The sequence below is a fragment of the Gopherus flavomarginatus genome, chromosome 6, assembly GCF_025201925.1.
Source record: "Gopherus flavomarginatus isolate rGopFla2 chromosome 6, rGopFla2.mat.asm, whole genome shotgun sequence".
Classification (NCBI taxonomy): domain Eukaryota; kingdom Metazoa; phylum Chordata; order Testudines; family Testudinidae; genus Gopherus; species Gopherus flavomarginatus.
In genome coordinates, this window is record NC_066622.1 from 20635863 (window position 1) to 20655173 (window position 19311).

The following is a 19311-nucleotide window of genomic DNA, read 5'->3' on the forward strand; positions in this document are numbered from 1 at the left end:
TTCCTAGGTACATACATACCTCAGGCTGTTGGCATTGCCCTTCATCCGCATGAATGGAGACCTAGCAGGCAGAAGAGCAGCACCCCTCCTGGGGATCCCAGGAAGAACTATCCCTATCTGGATGGAAGCTTCCGTGAAGATGACTGGGACAAACCCACCAGGTATGTAGGGGCTGGAAGAAGCAGGGAGGAGGTGGGTAGGAGTGTGTGTGTATGTGCACGTCCATACTGACTGTGTTGTCCATCATATTGTATTTGCAACGTGTAGGGTGTGTTTGTGCATGCATGTGTGTGGTGGAGCAGTTGAGTCGGGGATGGAGAATGGACAGGATAGTTCCTATTAATCTCTTCCCAACTACAATCTAATGGTTGCCCAGTTCATATAAACTCTTAAGTTGTGTTGTCCCTGCTGAGAATTCAGTTATTATCTACAATATTTAACAAGTACAGTGCAGAGTGTTGATGACATGTCTTGCCATGGGTACTATGGTGACAGTCTACAGTATTCAACCATCTTGTCTTTGAGATTTAAATCTCAGGTGATTTGTAAGTCTATGCACCTTTGGGGGTGTGTGTATGTTGGGGGTAGGATGCAAGTGGGGGATATCAGATGCATGCAGTACTGCAGTTTGCTACCAAATCTCTCATTTCAGTTATGTAATCTTCTTAAAAAAAAATTAGACCTGTAGTAAATTGGTAACTTAACCAACAGGCTTTGGTAAAGATCATGCACCATGAATTACTCACTTCGGACTGCGTTTGCAGGACACTTTGTATTAACACTGCAGTTTCCCAGGAACATTATACAGTGAAATGGTCTTTAAAGACCAGCAGAATATCTCTTCCTAACACAGGCGGGTCTTCAGTTGTTATAACAAAATTGTATCGCAACCCCCCTGGAGTTTTGTTCATGGTTGCCTACAACAATGCATTACCTGTTAGAGGCAGGTCTTACTGCTGGTTTCACTGTACTTTACAATGAAAGAATAACTTGGTAGCACTACCTCCTAAAGCTATGACCTGTTGCTCCCACTCTGGCTCACCTTGAGTTGTATGTTCTTCCACCAGTTAGTCCAGCTGAAGAAGTCAAGGTGACCAACAGTAGCAGAATCAAGCCCTTTGTTCAGGCTACTGCAGATGCTACAGAAATGCCTGTAAATAAACACTGGGTGTGCAAGGGAACAAATCTACTCTTCACTTTCCCATGGAACTTCTGTTGTTGAGATTCACAACTGCTTTTTCCCTGCTCCTACCCCTAATATTGCTAGGCAGCTCTATGCAGGGCTTCCCTGAGGGGGGAAGAGGGGCTGACCCCTCACTGAGTGATGCGCAATGAAAGGAATTCCTACTTCATTGACTTATCCTGCCCTTGACATTCTCCAGACGCCCCATAGTTATGTGTGTTGCGTGGTTTTTCTTTTTAATTTTTGTTTGTCAAAACAAAAAATTAGACCATCTCATGGACATTTCCACCTATTTAGAAATAGTAAAGCTGGAAGGAAAGCCATCAGTAGTTGATATTTTGTCTGTATTTTGGTCCTTCTAGAACAGCTTGCATCACAGAGGCTGTTAAACTTTAAGGGTTCCTATAGGGTGGCTGCTTGACAGCTGTAGCTACCATATCTGAGCCTTTGTAATGGCACTTGAAGCCAAACCCATTCTGACTCAGCTCTGGAAAACCAACACGCACAAGTCAGAGGGCCAATTCGACCATGTCGTCATCTTGGGGAGAAAACAATTAACCTATCTAACCCCAGCTGTTTCCAACCTGGAAAAGGCATTGGTGCCCGTGATGTAAGATCCACAATCTAGAGTTCTGAATGCATTTTTATAATGATAGATTTGACTTGCTGATTGAAGACGTGAGGGACTCCCACTGTAGGGAGTGTCTATCTCACCGGAAACTTTACAGCAAAGAAAGAGAATGAGGAAGGGAAGGGAAGCAAAGTTTGAGTCTTTGGCATTATAATAGCAGGTTTCAGTCTTAGTCTAAAGGGGTTTTTGTTTGTTTTTTATAAAATCGGTCACTGGGTAATTTTGGACCTCTCTAGTGGAATAAACTAAGGCCCTGGTCCTGCAAAGACTGACTGACTTGTGTGCTTAAACTTACGCAGTGTGAATAGTCCCACTGACCCCAATGGGACCACACACACGTGCATTAAGTTAAGCATGTGTTTAAAACCTTGCATGATCTGGGCCTAAATTAGTATGGATCTGGAAGTGGGCCTTTTTAAATGGGGAGTATTCAGTTAATTGGATGAAAAAAATCAACTCCTTTTTGACTGGTGTTCAAATAGAATATTTGATCTTTTTTTAAATAGCATTGACTGGTGGAGAAGCGTCTCTTATTTGAAAAGTTAATGCTCAATTTTAGCTATGTAAACTGTCACCAGACACTACAGAGATAGAATCTTAAACATGCAGTTACTAATAATATTGGTAGAAGAAAGCGTTGCTGAGGTTAGATGCAATAGAACTATCTGACTGCTGGGTTTATAATGCGTTGCTGTTTCTCAGTATGACATATAGAGAGGACTTTCTTGGAGACCTTAAGATATTAGATCGAGAGTTCCTGGTCTCAAGTGCTGTTTTACACAGTGCCTGGCATATTTTAGGCACTTCCATAACCCACAAAACAATGCTGCTAATTCCCTTTCCATGAAGCTCTCAAGCCACTTCAGTGCATTCAATTACCATTTGCTTTAGAGGTCTAAATACAGTACTCCCGCATCATGTTTAGTGGCTCGCTAGTGAAGATACTGATTTTCCCATCATGGCAGTGTCTGTATCTGTCCAGTATTGCACTGCAGTTTGAGAGAGATTTCTTCCACATGTACCAATATTCCCTGGTACATCTGGTGAAAACATTTCAACAGGTAGTAATGTTGTAAGTGCAGCCACTGTTTTATAGACATGAGAGAAGATCTATCTCACTATATTATCCAGTTCCCCTTGTTACTGTCCATATGATAAATACATCTTAAGTTAAAGCAGATGCTGGGTCATATGAGTTGCACTCTGAAGTTCCCTGTGTTGTTAATTGCAGTGTTTATTGACTTGTCTAGGCCAGGGAAAATCATTTTATATACATCTCTCTACATTATTTACTCTCACAGAGACCTAATGTATTTATCATTTTCTCACCATGTCTGTTACCCTCTGTGTTTTTCTCTCTTCTCAGGTGTTCTGTGTCTCAGATCTGAACTCTGTCCCATCCGCCTTTGTACTAACAGTCTCTGAGGCTCCTGGTTTACCCATAATGCATCCTTTTTTCTTTCACTTCTCTGTTTCACCAAAACGTCTTCCCAAACCTACAGTCTTCCTACAGGCATTTTTTATTTACCCTTTTGAACGTGACATTGCTACACCAACTTAATTCTTCCTTTGAAGGACTTTTGCCCTGTTAGTAAGTGCATGGAGGTTTTGTATTTGGACTCTCTTGCCTGAAAAGTTCATATTGTTTTGCTGTTGTATATGAAGACTCTTCAAGTCTCTGCTTTTACTGGTGAACCACTTGCTCTAGCCTTGCGGCTTTCTTCCCGCTGCAGAAGAGTGCTGACCATTTTTGGTTCCTACGTTACAGCAGATATCCCAACCGCCAAAACGGCCTCGAGACTGCTCACGAGGATAGTTTTTGGCGTGTTTTTGGAGAAGCTTTGGAGGACTTGGAAACATGTGGCCAGTCTGAACTTTTGAGGGAGATTGAGGTAAATCAACTTGGAATTGTTCTAACCACTCCATTCTCACCACTTGTAGTAAGTGATTCCCCTTGTATGCTAATTGTTGACCATATCTCTGTGGGGGAGGGGCCAGGGTTCTATCTGAGTTTGATCCCTTGGAATATTTCTACTTTCAGATCACTCGACTCATCTGTTAATAGTCTGTTCAGCCTTTTTCTCCATCAACTGTCAAATTATTCACAAAAAGCATTTCTTGTTTTGACCAGCTTCAGAGCTCACCAAACAATAATCATAAAATGTCTAAATCTTCCTATCAAATGGCAAATACTCTATTGAAGAGGTATTTCTGATTGACAAGCTCTGCAGGTTGGCCAAAATGGGTCCAAACAATGTAGGTATTGAACAGTTGAGTTATTTTAGATGCCTGAGAGCCCAGCACGTACCTTTCATTTAGATGTCTACACCCACTGCTGGTTCAGTAAGATGGATAAATGGTAGGTTTTCATCCAACCCCCCTACTCCTCTCCCCTCGCCCCTCACCCCTGAAAATGTATAAGAAGGTGGCAGCTTCCTGTAGACATAATGTTTCCTTTCTTCATGAGCTTCTCTCTCTTGTCTTTATCCACAACAATTTGAAAGTCCTGTTATTGTCTATGGCTGTGGGATGGGCAGGTTGGAATTTAAAACCTTGTGGAGAAAGTAAAGCAGAAAAGCCCTCTTCAGAAACCACTAGAAAGTTCTGTAAGGAACAACCCTGCACTAGCAGGACTGGCAGAGTATCCATCTTCTAATCTAGGTTTCAGTCATTACAGAAGACCAGACTATAGCCTGGCTTTTGCAGTGATGCAAAGGAGTGAGGGGTGTACAGCAAGCTGCCTGTATCACATTTTTCAGTGCTGGAATGGAAGCAGGTTCTGCACAGGTGCTTCTCACCCTGATCTGTGCAGGCAGTTGAGGACTGCATGGATCCTTGGCTCCACTTTGCTCGCCCCCTCGTCCCCTACTTAGAGCACATTGTTGTAAAGTGACTTTCTAGACTTAAGATCAGAGCCCATTGAAGTCCATGGAACGATTCCCATTTTCTCCAGTAAAGTTTGGGTATTTGAGTTTTCCAGTTCACAAGGCAGTGAAAGTGGTAGGGAATTTTAAAAAACCTAAGGTTTCCATTCAGCACCCTCTTTAGGAAAATGAGGATATTGCAGATCTATTCACACAGCCACAAGAATCTATTTGATTATTCTCCTCCTTTGTTCCAAGCCAAAGCAGACTGATCTTCTCTAGCTATCTGACACTAGCACAGGTGAATTAAATCCTCCATTTGGGAGGGTGGGGTTTGTTTAGATGCTTAATCAGATGGCTCTTTCACTGTGCATGCCAGTGACTGGTCATTGACTTGCCACTGCTGAGCTTTGCTTTGCTAACTGCTCCCTACCTTTCTTTTTTTTTCTTGTGCCTGTTGACATTCAAGTGAACTTCTGAGCTTGAATCTTGGAATTAAGATGTTCATTACTAATTTAAATTGATTGGGTGACCTAGAGCCAGTCGAGGTTGCGTACACTGATTTCTTGATTCATTCCTTAGCTTTGAGCAGTATAATCCTTTTAATGAAAAACATTGCCAAATAGACTTTTCTACATAGAGGGCTCTTTAAAGGGATGCTATGAAGGGTGACTGGTCCTAAATACTACCTAATTTCATATTAACTTTTTTAAAGGCTTGATCAATTTTCCTAAATGAAGGCTGCCACCTCTTGACATATCAAATCCATTGATGTTGGAACTAAGGGTGCTGGGGAGCTGCCGCACCCCCCTAGCTTGAAGTGGTTTCCATTATATACACTACAGGATTTACAGTTTGGTTCAATGGCTCTCAGTATCCCCACTGTACAAATAGTTCCAGCACTCCTGAGAAAATTCTAATTTCTTTACTGGAAAAGCTGTTGTGGAACTCAAGGTATTGTCTTGCTTAGCCATTGCAGACAAATGCACATGCAACATACTGCAGCTCTGGAAGCAGGTATAGTACCAAAACCTATCAGAATCCTTCCCTGTGATCCAGATTCTGGTATATTTCAGTCCCTTTCCTGCTCATAAGAACAGAGCAGGCTAGCAAACTGGAAGGATGGGGGCATGCCAAGAAACTATCCTCCAATCCTTTTTAATGCCATAAATTCCCAGAGCTATGTTATAGGGAGATGGTACAAAATCAGAGTGCAGCTGGCTTAAGGTTTTATCCCTGAGTAGGCAGGCACAGGCATGGGGTAAGCATGTTGCTTGCTGTCTTTGTTGTATCTCTAGAACACATGTAACATGTGCTCCCCTCATGTCTGCCTCCTGCTGCTTGTCCAATCCAGTCACATCTCTTCAGGATATTTAGCCCTATTTGCAGAGTTAGTGGCTCTCACTCCCTTACATTCAAAGAGTGCTGGCTTGAAGCATTCTGAGCTCTTTCTGCACAAGGATGCTGAAGAGGAGGAGGTTTCCTGTGTGTTTGCATAATGAAGAAGCCATAATTTGCCCCATAATCCATAGAAATGTAGGTCTGAAAGTGACCTTGATAGGTCATCTAGTCCAGTCCCCTGCATTGAGGCAGGACTACGTATTTTCTGACCATCCCTGACAGGTGTTTGTCTAACCTGTTCTTAAAAACCTCCGGTGGTGGAGATTCCACAACCTCCCAAGATAATTAGTTCCAGTGCTTAACTACTTTTGCAGTTAGGAATTTTTTTCCTAATGTATAATCTAAATCTTTCTTGCTGCATTTTAAGCCCATTACTCCTTGTCCTGTCCTCAGTGGTTAAGGAGAACAATTTATCACCTTTCTCTTTATAACAACCTTTTATGGACTTGAAGACTGTTACAGTAAATCCTCACTTAACATTGTAGTTATGTTCCTGAAAAATGCAACTTTAAGTGAAACGATGTTAAGCTAATCCAATTTCCCCATAAGAATTAATGTAAATAGGGTGAGTTAGGTTCCAGGGAATTTTTTTTCACCAGACAGAAGACTATAGTTACTTACACACACACACACACACACACACACACACACACACACACGCGACTATAGATATAGATACACACACACACACACACGCGACTATAGATATAGATACACACACACACACACACACGCGACTATAGATATAGATACACACACACACACACACACACACGCGACTATAGATATAGATACACACACACACACGCGACTATAGATATAGATACATACACACACCCAGTATAAGTTTTAAACAAACAATTTAATACTGGTACACATTGATGATGATTGTGAAGTTTGGTTGAGTGGAGGAGTCAGAGGGTGGGATATTTCCCTTACTGCTAAATGATGAACTAGCAATTGGCTGAGCCCTCAAGGGTTAACTCTCTCACTCTGCAAGGCAGGGGAATGGAGGGAGATATGTGCATTTCCCTTAAGTACACTGCCTTGTTAATTAGATCAGCTTGCTGAGACCAGCTGCTGCAAGCTCCCTCTGTCCTGAGCCCTGCTCTATGGAAGATGGAGTAAGCGGGGAGCAGGAGGGAGGGGGACATCCTGACATTAGCCTCCCTCTTCCTTCCCTCCCCCTCCGCCCCCGGCACAGCAAGCAGGAGTCTCAGGCAGCAGCTCCAAGGCAGAGGGCAGGAGCAGGAGGAACAGTTGCAATTGCTAGCCTGCTGGGTGACTGCAGCACAGGGAACTTAGGGGAGAAGGGAGCTGATAGGGGGCTGCCGGTCCACTCTGATTCCAAGCCCCCACTAGCTGCAAGGGGATGCTCTTCCTGCAAGCAGTAGACAAAGCAGGCAGCTGCCAAAGGACATTAGAAGGGAGCATTACGCAACTTTAAATGAGCATGTTCCCTAATTGATCAGCAACGAAACAACATTACCAAAGCAACATTACCGGGACGACTTTAAGTGAGGAGTTATTGTATCATGTTCCCCCATCGGTTTTCTGTTCTCCAGACTAAAAACCCAGTGTTTTCAGTCTTCTCTTGTAGGCAATGTTTTCTAGACCTTTGATGAAAATTTTTGCTCTCGTCTGGTCTTTCTCCAGTTTGTCCACATCTTTCCCAATAATGTGTGTGCCAGTATCATTTCCCTGGTGCTGCCTCACTGAACTGTTAGTCTGTGAACTACAGTGGTGTCAGCAAATCAGTGTTTCAGACCCTTTAATGTCCTTCCCAAGATGTCTATAATATGACCTAGAGTTTCTGTGAAACAAAAGCAAAACCTGTCACTTAAGAGGAAAACCAGTTTCAGGAGGAAAAAGATCACTTCTCCAGGCCCAGACTGTTTGAAGGAAACTTCTCTCTGTCATGAAAGCCTAACCTTGCTCAAAACAACCTGTAGCTGGCAGTATAACTTGCATATTTTGATGTATTGAAAAGATAAAGGACTTTCCTGTACAATAGTTTGATTATAAGCTTGTTCCATTGTCTGTTGACCATTCTGAATGCAAGAAAAGATAACCTTGAACTCCTCCTAAAGACTGCTGGGAGTTGATGGTTGTGTTAAGGGAATTGCAGCTAGATCTGCACTAATTTCAGCATTCTTTTCTATCAGTTCCTTGAACAAGTACCTTCATTTTGTGTGTGTACATAAAATGTGTACAAGTGTGTGTTATCAAAAACGATCCCTCCGTTTTTCCATGGGGGAAAAACTGGCTAAAGATTTCTGACGAGAAACAAAGAGCATTTGCCAAGATACCTGCCCTTTCTGTAAGTGGCTCCTGTAGTCAGCCAGAAGTGACCACATTTCTACCATTTGGGTCAGAATTACATCTCCTGTGGTTAGTGTTGAACATTGTGTGTCACTTGCTTCTCTCTCAGTTGCTTTTGTTCTTCTTGGGTCCATCAGTCTCTTGCCACTCAAACTTTTGTTTAGCCCAGTTGAACTAACTTATCTTATCCACAGGCATCCATCATGACAGGGAGCGTGCACAGTCTAGGCCTGGAAGGGAGCAAACTGCTCGTGGACTCTGTTAGTGAGTCTGGACTGAGCCCACTGAGGAAAGGAAACTCCAACTGCTGCGATGAAGGGCAGAGCGACAGCAGCATCGCTCCCACCAAGAAGAATGAGAGGAATCTGGAGATGAAGAAGATTGAGGAGGTGGTGCAGGAAATCATGTCTCCAACCCCTCTCGAGTTGCACAAGGTCTGTGTTTAGAACGAGTTCACTTTAGCGTTATTCTGAGGATCCCTCGGTTATAAATAACATTGTCAGGGTTACAGTGGGGATTGCAAAGACAAACTGTCAGGGAACTTGCCCTTATACTCAGGGCCGGCTCTAGGCACCAGTGCTCCAAGCATGTGCTTGGGGTGGAACTTTCCAAGGGACGGCACTCTGGCTTTTTTTTTTTGCTTGGGGCACAAAAAGCTGGGAGCCAGCCCTGAGCGGAGGTGAGCTGTGGCGGTAAGGGGGAGGGCCACAGGAAGTAACCTGGAGGGGGAGGGGCAGAGGAACCGCTCCCCCCCAGCTCACCTCTGCTCCACTGCTTCCTTCCTCCCCCTAGAACATCGCTATTTCACTTCTCCCCCCTTCCTCCCAGGCTTGCCGTGCGAATCAGCTGTTTTGCTGCAAGCCTGGGAGGGAGAGAGGAGAAGCCGAGTGGCAGCGCCCTTGGGGGAGGAGGCGGAGGTGAGCTGGGAGGGGAGCGGTTCCTCTGTCCCCTCCTCAAGGTTACTTCCTGCGGCCCGCCCCGCGCCCCCCACCGCCGCAGCTCATCTCCGCTCCACCTGCTCCCCTGAGGCAAGCCTCGGACAGAGGTGTAGGAGGAGAAATGCGGCGTGCCCAGGGGCAGAGGTGGAGCCAGGGATTTGGGGAAGGGGTTGGAAAGGGGGGGGAAGGGGCGCGGTTGGGGCAGGGCTGGGGGGACGCAGGAAAATTTTTTTGCTTGGGGCGGCAAAAAACTTGGAGCCAGCCCTGCTTATGCTGCATGTTCCCTGCCAAAAGGGGCAGCAGGAGAAATATTCTGCTAGGAAGTGAGTTTTCTGTGATTTGTTCCTGACGTAATACAAGTCAGCCATGTCTACAGCTGAGCCAATATTTTATTTATATTTTCCCGGATCAGCCACCAAACTGAAAAATGAAATAAATTGGTTGGTTTTGACTGAAACTGGAAGGGGAGGAATGGTTCCCTTCCCCACCCCACACCCAATGAAAAATATTTCATTTGGGTCAAACGAAACATTTCAAATGTCACTTTGAATTAACACTTCATTTATCTCTTTGGTACATGTTCTCAGGGTGTCAGATTAATGGGAAGGCAGCCTCCCACTAGAACACAGCAGCAGAAGTCTTTGTTCCCACCTAGAGATGGACTCAGACATATTGACCCTAAATCTCTACCTCACATCACCAAACTTTGGGAGAATTCTAATGCCAACTTTGGCTTGCACCCCTCTGTGTTTACTAGGTCAAAGTCTAACACTGAGCTAGAGCATAGCTCCTGCATGCCAAGCTCCTTGGGGGCAAAGGGAGACTACAATGGTATTTGTCACAGGTAGCTAATGATGGTAGTGATGGTAGTAATACACTGCCTCCACCTTCTGGATTTAATTTGTGGGGAGATGTTGTGCCCACAACCCCACAATTCCAACTGTGTTGCCAAAATGACTCAAAATAGGGTGTGCTGGTCTTTGCTCCTGGCTGAGCTGGCTCTCACTGGCTGAGGGCCACTGCTTCTCTGGCTGGCTGGCGGCATTGAAAAGAACTGTCCTGATGTGTCTCCTGTCAGGCAGAAATGTGGCTTTCACTGGTGGGGTGGATGAGCTACCAACTGCCTCTGCTGCTGGAGAGCAGGGAAGAAGGGAGGAGAGAGGCTTACAGTGGATTCAGCACGGTACAGCAGCTCTTCTCTGATCTGACCCCAGGCAGCTGGCTCTGTGTCAGCTATCTGAATGGCTGGTGGTGGAGATGCTCTAGTTCTTGAAAAGCAGGAGGGAGGCAGAAGCTCCTGGCTGGGCTCTATTGTCCCAGCCAGCACTGTTATGAATTTTTGGTGCTACTCACTCAGTGATTGGCTGTCGGTGCTGATAACGCCACAGTCTGGCAATTCCTAACATTGGAGCGTCCAGGATAGAGCAGAGCAGGCTGAGGCGGTAGAAGGGCAAAATCAAAATGGCGCAAAGCTGAAAACAGGACCAGTTTGAAGCCTAGTCGCACCCCAATCCACTGTCACAAATTGTGAACACTGACCCAATTTTGAGGAGACTGTGGTTTTGTCGTTTTGCTACATTTTCTTAATGGTGGTAAAACTCATCAGTGTGATGTCTCTGAAGCAAGCTATTGGATAAGCCACCAAGATGAAAAATCTGTAAGAGCTGTAAATAATTCAACAACCTGCTTGGAAACACTAATGTCTGTTGATTAATTTCATTCAGATTTTCAGCACCGTAAGCATGCCTGGTGGACACACAAGATGCCTAGAGTAGCTCAAAGCAAATATGAGTTGCCTCATTGATTAAAAATTCCATTATTTGACCAGCACGGTCCACCTCTTTGTGACTTAATATTGAAGTTGTAGGTTATCCAAAAACTTGTGATTTATAACTCTACTTAAACTTTGTTCTTGTTTCCCCCAAGCAAGGGCAGAAGATTTGTTTGTGATTTATGTGCCCCTAGCCAAAGCATCTGAACATGTGACCCTATATAAATAGCTGGCCGTGTGTGCACAAGTTTAATTTAAACTCCTCCCAATTCTAATAGACAACCAATGTTTACTCCCCAGTCCAAGTAAAACCCCACCAGGAGACCCAGAGCAGAATCACACCACTGTACTGCACACATTACCTGAGGAGTTCCTGCCATGCTTTTCTCGTATCTGTGGCTCATACTGCATTAGAATTTCTTGTTCAATGCCGTTCCATGCAGATGACGCTCCACAAGGACCCAGAGAGTGAAGACTTTGGATTCAGCGTTTCTGATGGCCTGTTGGAGAAAGGTGTCTATGTAAATATGATCCGTCCCAATGGGCCAGCTGATCAGTGTGGCCTCAAACCTTACGACAGAGTCCTTCAGGTAAGGGATGCAAAGTACATCTCTGGAGATAGGAAATGAGTGAGTGACTGAGATGGAGAGAAGTTTGTAAGATTCCATTAAGGTGACACCAGCTTTATAAAAGCTAGTAGGTAGGCAGCTAGCTACTCAGCCCTTAGCATTACAGTGCATCTGGAGCCAGCTAGAGTTTTACACTGAGAGATTACTATGTAGCGGATAGGACCTGAGCTCCAGATCATAATTTCACATTTTGGGGTAGTTGGCATCCAGATCCAGACTACAACACCTAGATTTCTCTCTAGTGCTAGGTGTAAAGTCTTTTTCATCCTTTCCCTGGTGCATCAGGGGAAGTGTTCAGGTATACCAGAGTTTCACACATCAGTCAAAGTAAGACAGCATGTGCAGTTCATTATGGATGTAAATGGTATGCTTGAAGTTCAGCACATAACCATTTGGCATATGCATAGAGAATTCTAGAGAACATACTCTTCAAGTGAACTTTGTTCGTAGACTCACTTCCCCTAATGACTCCCGATCCCCTGAATATTTGCTGCAGAGACTAAATACAATATGCAGTAAACACAGTCAACAACCTGTGCAGATATATTTGACCACCAAGAAGAGGATAAAAATGGGGGATGGGTGAGGATTGGCTTTAGATATTTCCAAGAGACTTAAATATATAGCAGTAGTGCAGCAAGCTCAACTCTGATAACAATAGGGAGAGCACAGTCAGCTAGAGCAGGCATTGCCGCTTGGAAATGCGGGTTACAAAACCATGTTAGAAGTCTTGAAACTCTCATAAGGATGTTTTATTTTTACTAATTTTAAGTGAGGAGAGGGGTCAGTGCCCAAATTAGCTGAAATATATTATATACATCCGGTAACTGAAAAACTGGCAGCAACACAGGGAGCCTTATTTGAGCTTGTGATGGTTCGTAGCCAGTTGGCTGCTATACAGCTATTCCTTCTCAGCCTCAAATAAAAGATTAGCATCTTGTACGTTCTTGCACCAATTAGGCTCTGCAGCCGCATTTCTGATGAATGCTGGATGTGTCGTTATCCAAGTGAATGCCAAGCGTTCTGTGTGTATGTGCATGAAATCTTAATGGGAGCAGAGACTTTGACAATCCCCAACGTCAATGTCTCTTCTTGGCCCATTGTAGACATAGAAGTTGACAAGGTTGTCTTCTGTTATAGCTATTGTACTGGCGTTGAGTGTTGTGCTGAATGAAGACTTTGCAGAAATAGTGCTATAGATGAATCCAAGGGAAAAACACAGAGAAGGGGCACTGAAGATGCTTCAACATGGAGCTGATAGTCTAAAGGTCTTCCTATATCACTTCTCAGTGAGGAGTAGATGCTGTCACTCCTTCCTCCATAGCTGTGAAGGGGCCTGTCTACCTTGGAACCAGAGCAGTTCTACAGCACGTGTGCCAATTGGCAATTGGGGAGCCCATCCTGTGTCACTGAGTGCAGCTCCGTGGGCACTTAATGAGCCCAGAGGAGCCTGCGGGAGGGAGCTACATGGATCCACCATCCATTGCCCTGTAAAGGAGGCCCAGCCTTGCTCCAATGCTATTTCAGCTCTGGTGAGGTGGGGGCTGAGGTGGAAGGGAAATTCCAGTCTCCAACCCTGGGGACATCCCTGCATCAAGCTCCTCTCCTCTGGCTAATCACAGGAGGGGGAGGGTTTGCCCCTAAGTAGTTCATATTGCAGGTGATTTAACCTTGGAATAGGTTTGAACTTCCACTGAAAACAGCTGGAAAAGTTGGCTCTTTCTTCTGAGTCCTGCAGGAAGGGCTTGCGGTCTCCAGAGAATGCCTTAGAAGCCTCCACTGCATACCAGCTATGCTCTGCAAATCCTTGGAAGAACAGAGCTTGTTTTTAGCAGTCTCTACAATGCATGTGTATTTTTTTTTTTTAGTTGAGTATGTATATAAGAGAGTCTTAAACAGGTGCCTATAATCCACACAAATGCATGTCTGCTGAAAGATGCTGCTCTGTTCATCTAACTGTAGAGCGTTAGAAGACCAGAAGTGTGATTCTCCCAGTTGTTGAGCACTCTTATTTTCAGTTAGTCAGTGGGAGCTGCAGGTGCTCAGAATCTGAGAATCAGGACCAGGCTTAAACTGGATATAAAATGAAAATGTGGACCTGCTGCTGCTTGTGCCGATAGGTGGAGTATCTGTTGTGGCTTGGGGAGCAGCTTGATGATAATGGGGAGTAGGACAGCACTTCAAAGCAGGCAAAGATTCTGTTTTGATACCAGATCCAAGATCTGATGAGATTGGATTAGAGATCCGCCTGAAACAAACCCCGCAGATCTGAACCCTGCAGAATGTGGAAGCTCAGGGAGTTTTTTGTCTTTTCTATTTGTGGGATTGTATAGTTTTCCTATGAAGGAGACTTTATAGCTGGACTAGGTGGTGCATTGATCTGACTGGTGCTGCAGTTCCTACCATACCGGTAAATCCCATTCAGGGCTGAAGGAGTTTCAGGGCCTCAGGACAGGCTTTATTCCTCTCCGTGCCAGGTCTCAGTTCTAGGGGCATCTGGGGTTTTGCAGTTAACAAATGTGTTTTTGTTCCTTCCCACTACACTCCCCGGCCTCCTTCTGGCAGGTAAATCGCATTCGAACAAGAGACTTTGACTGCTGTCTGGCTGTTCCACTGATTTCCGAGGCAGGAGACAAACTGGACCTAGTCATTAGTCGAAATCCCCTGGCACTCGCTGCCAATGCCCAGCTGGAGGCCAGTGGGGAGTTGGTCCCACAGTCCTTGGGCGTGGAGGTCAAAATGAGCATGCAGACACTATGAGGGAAGACTTGAATGGAACGTACCTTTGGGCCCTGCCGGGGTGGGAAGCTGATGAGTATCCATTGTGGTTTTCTGTTTTTGCACTGGTCACTGTAATGCTGTATGTAACGTAACTTGCGGGTGGGTCTGCAACTCGCTGTGACTCTCAGACCACCAGGCACTGCTCTGAAGGTGCAAGCTAAACCAGATGAACAGCGTGGGCCTTGGTTAATGCAAATGGTAAAACGGGCTGCTGATAACAGAAAACAGCATCCAGGGTGATTCACCTTTGGCAGGGCAACCTTCAGTCATCGTTCAACTCCAGTAGGCCTGAGCTTTCACTGTGCATGGGTTCATGGAGAGTGGATCATCTCCTTGCCCCTCTAACGCCCTCATCCTGAAGGACCTGGCCATCCCTTAAACACACATGGTGCTATTTTTTTTTTGTGTGTGTTGTTGTTGTTTGTTTTCTTAATCATGTACTGGTTTCTTTGAAAGGAAACCCTACTTCATTTCCCAGGCCTCTTTAAAACACTACCACCAAATCTGACATTTGAAAATCCCCTTTCCACCTGAACATTCACCACCCACTAGGCAGCACTACGTCCCATTTAAAGCACAGCTCAAAACTCACATGCTAGTGGCTAGATGCACTTTCTTTTGAAAGCTAAATCCTTTTGATTGATCAGCGTCTCTGTCTCTAGCTGGAAATCCTACCCTCCTCATCCCACCCCTTTGGAAATGCAAGGAAGCACTTTGTCCTCCTAGTTGACTGCAAGACACAATTTGGTTGTCTTTCTTCATACATTTTTATAGAGCACTTAGTAGAACACAGCATCCAGGAAAGTCACTGAATGGCTGTCCTGAATCACTAGCCCTCTTGTTCACATAGACCATCACAGAGATTCCTCTCATTGAAAACCTGGGTTGTTTCTCCAAGTAAACAGCTGAACAACATTCATCTCAGGCCAACTTTGGGGTTATTTTTTTTCCAGTGTTTTGAATAAATAAATAAATCCTTGTTGTCTCCTGCCAAATGCTGGCATGAAAAAGTCCCCTGCTAGATTGATGTTGTGTTTCCAGTTCCCAAGTGTGCCCCAGATTGGGTCACCTTAGTGCAAGTACAACTGTGTACACCTTTTTAAATGTCTGACGGGTTTTGGACACTTCCCTGTAGTCTGCCATAGCTGCCCTCCTTTGCCTATCGTTAACCTCTCTGTGGTTTGTAAGCACGATGCCTTTTTCGGTAGCTCTTCCTCACCCTCTATCTCCCTGCACCCAGCCCAGCTCCTTGTAGAAGATATGGGTGTGATATTTGAATTGGTTTAAAAATTTGCCTGCAGCAAACTAGTTGCGATGCAACCAAGGGCGTGATCTCTTCCTTTCTCGTCTCCAAACACAAAATCGCTGGCATGTGTCAGTTTCTTCACATGGCAAATGTGATCACCTGCTCCATGTTTCATGTATTTGCACTTTATTATGATTTTTTAACTGATGTTATAAGGGCCTGTTTTTTTTCCTGGGGGAGGGGAATATCCTTTTAAGATCCCTTCTTAGTGGAACTGGGTCTCCTCCTTCTGCTTGTTCTCATTTTATTTATCTATTTTTGTTGTTGCGTATTCGGGATACCATGTAGTTCGAAATGTTCATTGTGCCACCTAGGCTGAGCCAGGACTAATTCCCATGTCTGTACTCTAGCCAAATTTGCAACTGTCTCTCACATTCAGCTATTCGTAGGTGCAACCATTCTCATCTCAAGTATGCAATATCCCATACCATTGCTGCCATAACTAGATAATGTGCCATAACTGATACTGCAGAGCATTGACAGTATAGCCGAAAGTGTTTTTATATGCAATATTCTAAAAGGCGGAAGCTCAGTGTGGCTTCTAATGGGTTTTTGATGAAGACTTTTATTAAAAAGGCTTTAAAAAAATAACTTGGTCCTTGTATCCCTTCCTATGCATTTTGAATGATACTAAACTGAAATGCATTACTTAAATGTGTATTTTTATCCATATATTAGAGTGTATTCCTTGTAAAGTATTTTTATATGCTAATTTTCTTATGTATCTATGAAAGCACAATATTTAAAGGTACAGCATTTCAAAGAATATTTTAGTCCTGTTTTGGACCTATTTGTAAATCTCTGTATTTAACTGGGATTGCAATGACTTTGTTTTTTAAATAAATAAAAACAAGTGAAATGCATCTGGCCTTGTTCTTGAGTCCATTTCTGCTAAAGGTTGGAATCCAGATAATACTGGCTGGTTGGATGGTCCAGCCTGCTCCCTAGCATGCACGTTCATTCACTCAATGTAGAGGTGATTAGGGACGTGGCCTTCCCTTCTCCTCCCTTCCCCTTTGTGGAGAATTCAATTTCCTGGTTGCTAGGATGGAGAAATCCTTTCCCTTCCCCCACATCAGGACAGGGTCTTTCTCTTGTCCCTGGAACTTGTGAGTAAAGGCTCCTTGAACCTTCCCTACATGTTTGCACCAGGCCCAACCTGGCTGTGAGTTTGACTGAAACACTTTGTGAGTTTGGATCTGATCTTAGACTGGCGAAATAGGAGTGCTTTTAGAGAAGGGCACAAATTCAAACCCAGAGCATAGTATTTTTCAATATCCATGGGCTCCTGCTCCAGATCTAACACATCTGTAATGGTTTCCTATGATGCTCCATGTGCTGCTACCCCTAAAAGCAGCCCTCAGTCTTTAGTATAATGTGGCACAATAAGCTTGAAGTAGATGACTCTTCTGTACCTATGTTAAACCCTCTGATTCAACCTTGAGACTAAGGTGACTACCCATCCTGAATTGGGTGGTACAGTCCTGAAATGAAGAGTTCAAGTTCCAGTCCCAGGTTGAATTATTCCAGGATAGCATTTGTCCCGGATCACCTGTGGCCCTGTTCTGCGCCTGCCCGAGGCTCAGGGGTAGTGCCAGCCTCTTCCTGGTGGGGCGAGGAGGGGTCTGAGGTGGGTCTTAGCCCCCCTCTCAATATGAAGCCCTACCCTATGGCACGGACGGACGCCAGAGCCGGGCAATAATAAGGGAAGTCCTGGACCCTCTACCTATCCTGGGCAAGTGCCTCAGGGGGTGAGGGTGGGGGCGGACAAAAGCCAGAGGCTGCTCTCAGGCAACTGGTCCCCCCACCCAGGGCAAGTGGAGGGTCTGGGGCTGCCCACTGCAGACTGGGCTCTCTGGGCAGTTCTTACCACAGCTCTGCTTCTGGCCTGGTCAGGGGGCAGGGCAGAGTAGGGGCAGAGCCACGGAGTCCTGCATGTCCCGCTTTTGTCTTTTGAAAAGATGGTCACCCTACAGCATGTACTTAACGTAACTGTGTGGCTGAACAGTTTTGCTGCCCAAGCCACTACGTGCATGTCTACACTGCAATTAGGTGCCAACAGACCCAGGAGTGGGAGTGGAAGTTTGGGCTTGGGCTCTAGGACCTAAAAGGTGGGAGGGTCCCAGAGGTCTGGCTGCAGCCCAAGCCATAACACCTACACCGCAGTTGAACAACTTCACAGCCCAAACCTGTTGGCATGGGCCAGCCGGGGGTGTCTAATTGCGGTGTAGACATAACCTAACACTTGTTCAATTTGCTGCCTTGGGCAGTATCATTTTACAGCCACATTGTTACGCTGTTAAGTGTCTCAAGGTTTAAGTAGATCTGTAGTTTCACTGAAGTCAGTAGGAGCACTTGGATGCTTAAATGCTGTGCTGGATCCAGCCCAGAATGATCAGTGCCTTGCAGGATCAAGCCCCTGATTGGCTTGTGATAATTCCTCCTAATTTACCTAATCTTTGTATAGAAATATTTGTGGTCAGGTCATTGCTACAGTAAACAGCTCTTATCTGTGATCTTTGGCTGTCTTTCTAGGTAGCAAATTCTTTAGAACAAAGACCTTTAGATGTTTGGCACCTGATACTTGGAATCAACGGCCAAAGCAACGCAGGGCAAACCCGAGGGCTCTGTATGCATTGCATAAAATCTTGTTACGTATAATGGAGCAAATGAGGTTTCAGCAGTTCAGTATCCTCTTAACCCTGCCTCCCTTGTACACAAGGTGGAAGTTATCACATTTGGCAGCTCCTCTGGAATGCTTTTGATTGTCTTAATATTGGAGGCACCTACCCTGTAATAAAATACACATTGCACTACAAAACCTTACTTACAAACCACACTGCTGTGTGGTGTTGGTAACTTTACAAGATCATGTGAAGAATCTCCTCGGACTTGGGGACCTTCTCGTTGAGGAGGAGTAAGTATTCTGCTCTCTGGGTGTCACACAAACTGCACAGTGGCTCCTTCACATGGGCTGCTTGGTGGCACGGGTGCTGGAGGTTGGGCAGCTGTTGTAGGATTCTTGTTCTTCAGATGGATGGAATCTTAAGAGCATGCTGAGCGTGTATGAGCTAAATTCAGCCCTGGTGGGACTCCTTTAGCTCATCTGGAAGTTATGCCCCTGAGGATGAATTTGGTCAAATGAGCTCAGTGTTTGAGGGAGAAGGAGACATTAATTCATAAGGATCATCATTCTCTAGCAACCCTTGCTTGTGCTATGATTGGGGCTTAAATCACCAGTAGCTCAGAAATGAGTGTGGAGGACACTGAGGTGGGGAAAATTAAGGAGGCATTTAAAGTGAAAGGGGTCAGAGGCTTAGAGGGCTCCATCAATACCCAGTTTGAGATGTCTGGTTCGGTGGTAGGCAGGTAACCTACCTGATTGACCAAGCCTTTAAAATAAATAAATAAAAATTAAAAAAAAAAACGGGTGAGGAGGGAGGAGTGTCTAAACTGTTATTATCTCTTAATTTAAAGATGATCTG

At 44.9% G+C, this 19311-nt stretch overlaps 1 protein-coding gene across 4 annotated transcripts in view; it reads left to right on the forward strand.

The window, feature by feature from the left end:
• Window positions 1-16637, forward strand: part of GRIP2 (glutamate receptor interacting protein 2) — a 504924-nt gene extending 488287 nt beyond the window's left edge. For all 4 annotated transcript variants that reach the window (XM_050958363.1, XM_050958364.1, XM_050958361.1 and 1 more), the window contains exons 20-24: window positions 8-161; window positions 3583-3706; window positions 8596-8835; window positions 11554-11700; window positions 14305-16637. In XM_050958363.1, coding sequence (XP_050814320.1) covers window positions 8-161; window positions 3583-3706; window positions 8596-8835; window positions 11554-11700; window positions 14305-14499 — 860 coding nt within the window. In that variant the 3' untranslated portion in view covers window positions 14500-16637. The remainder of the gene's footprint in view (window positions 1-7; window positions 162-3582; window positions 3707-8595; window positions 8836-11553; window positions 11701-14304) is intronic.
• The last annotated feature ends 2674 nt before the right edge of the window (window positions 16638-19311 follow it).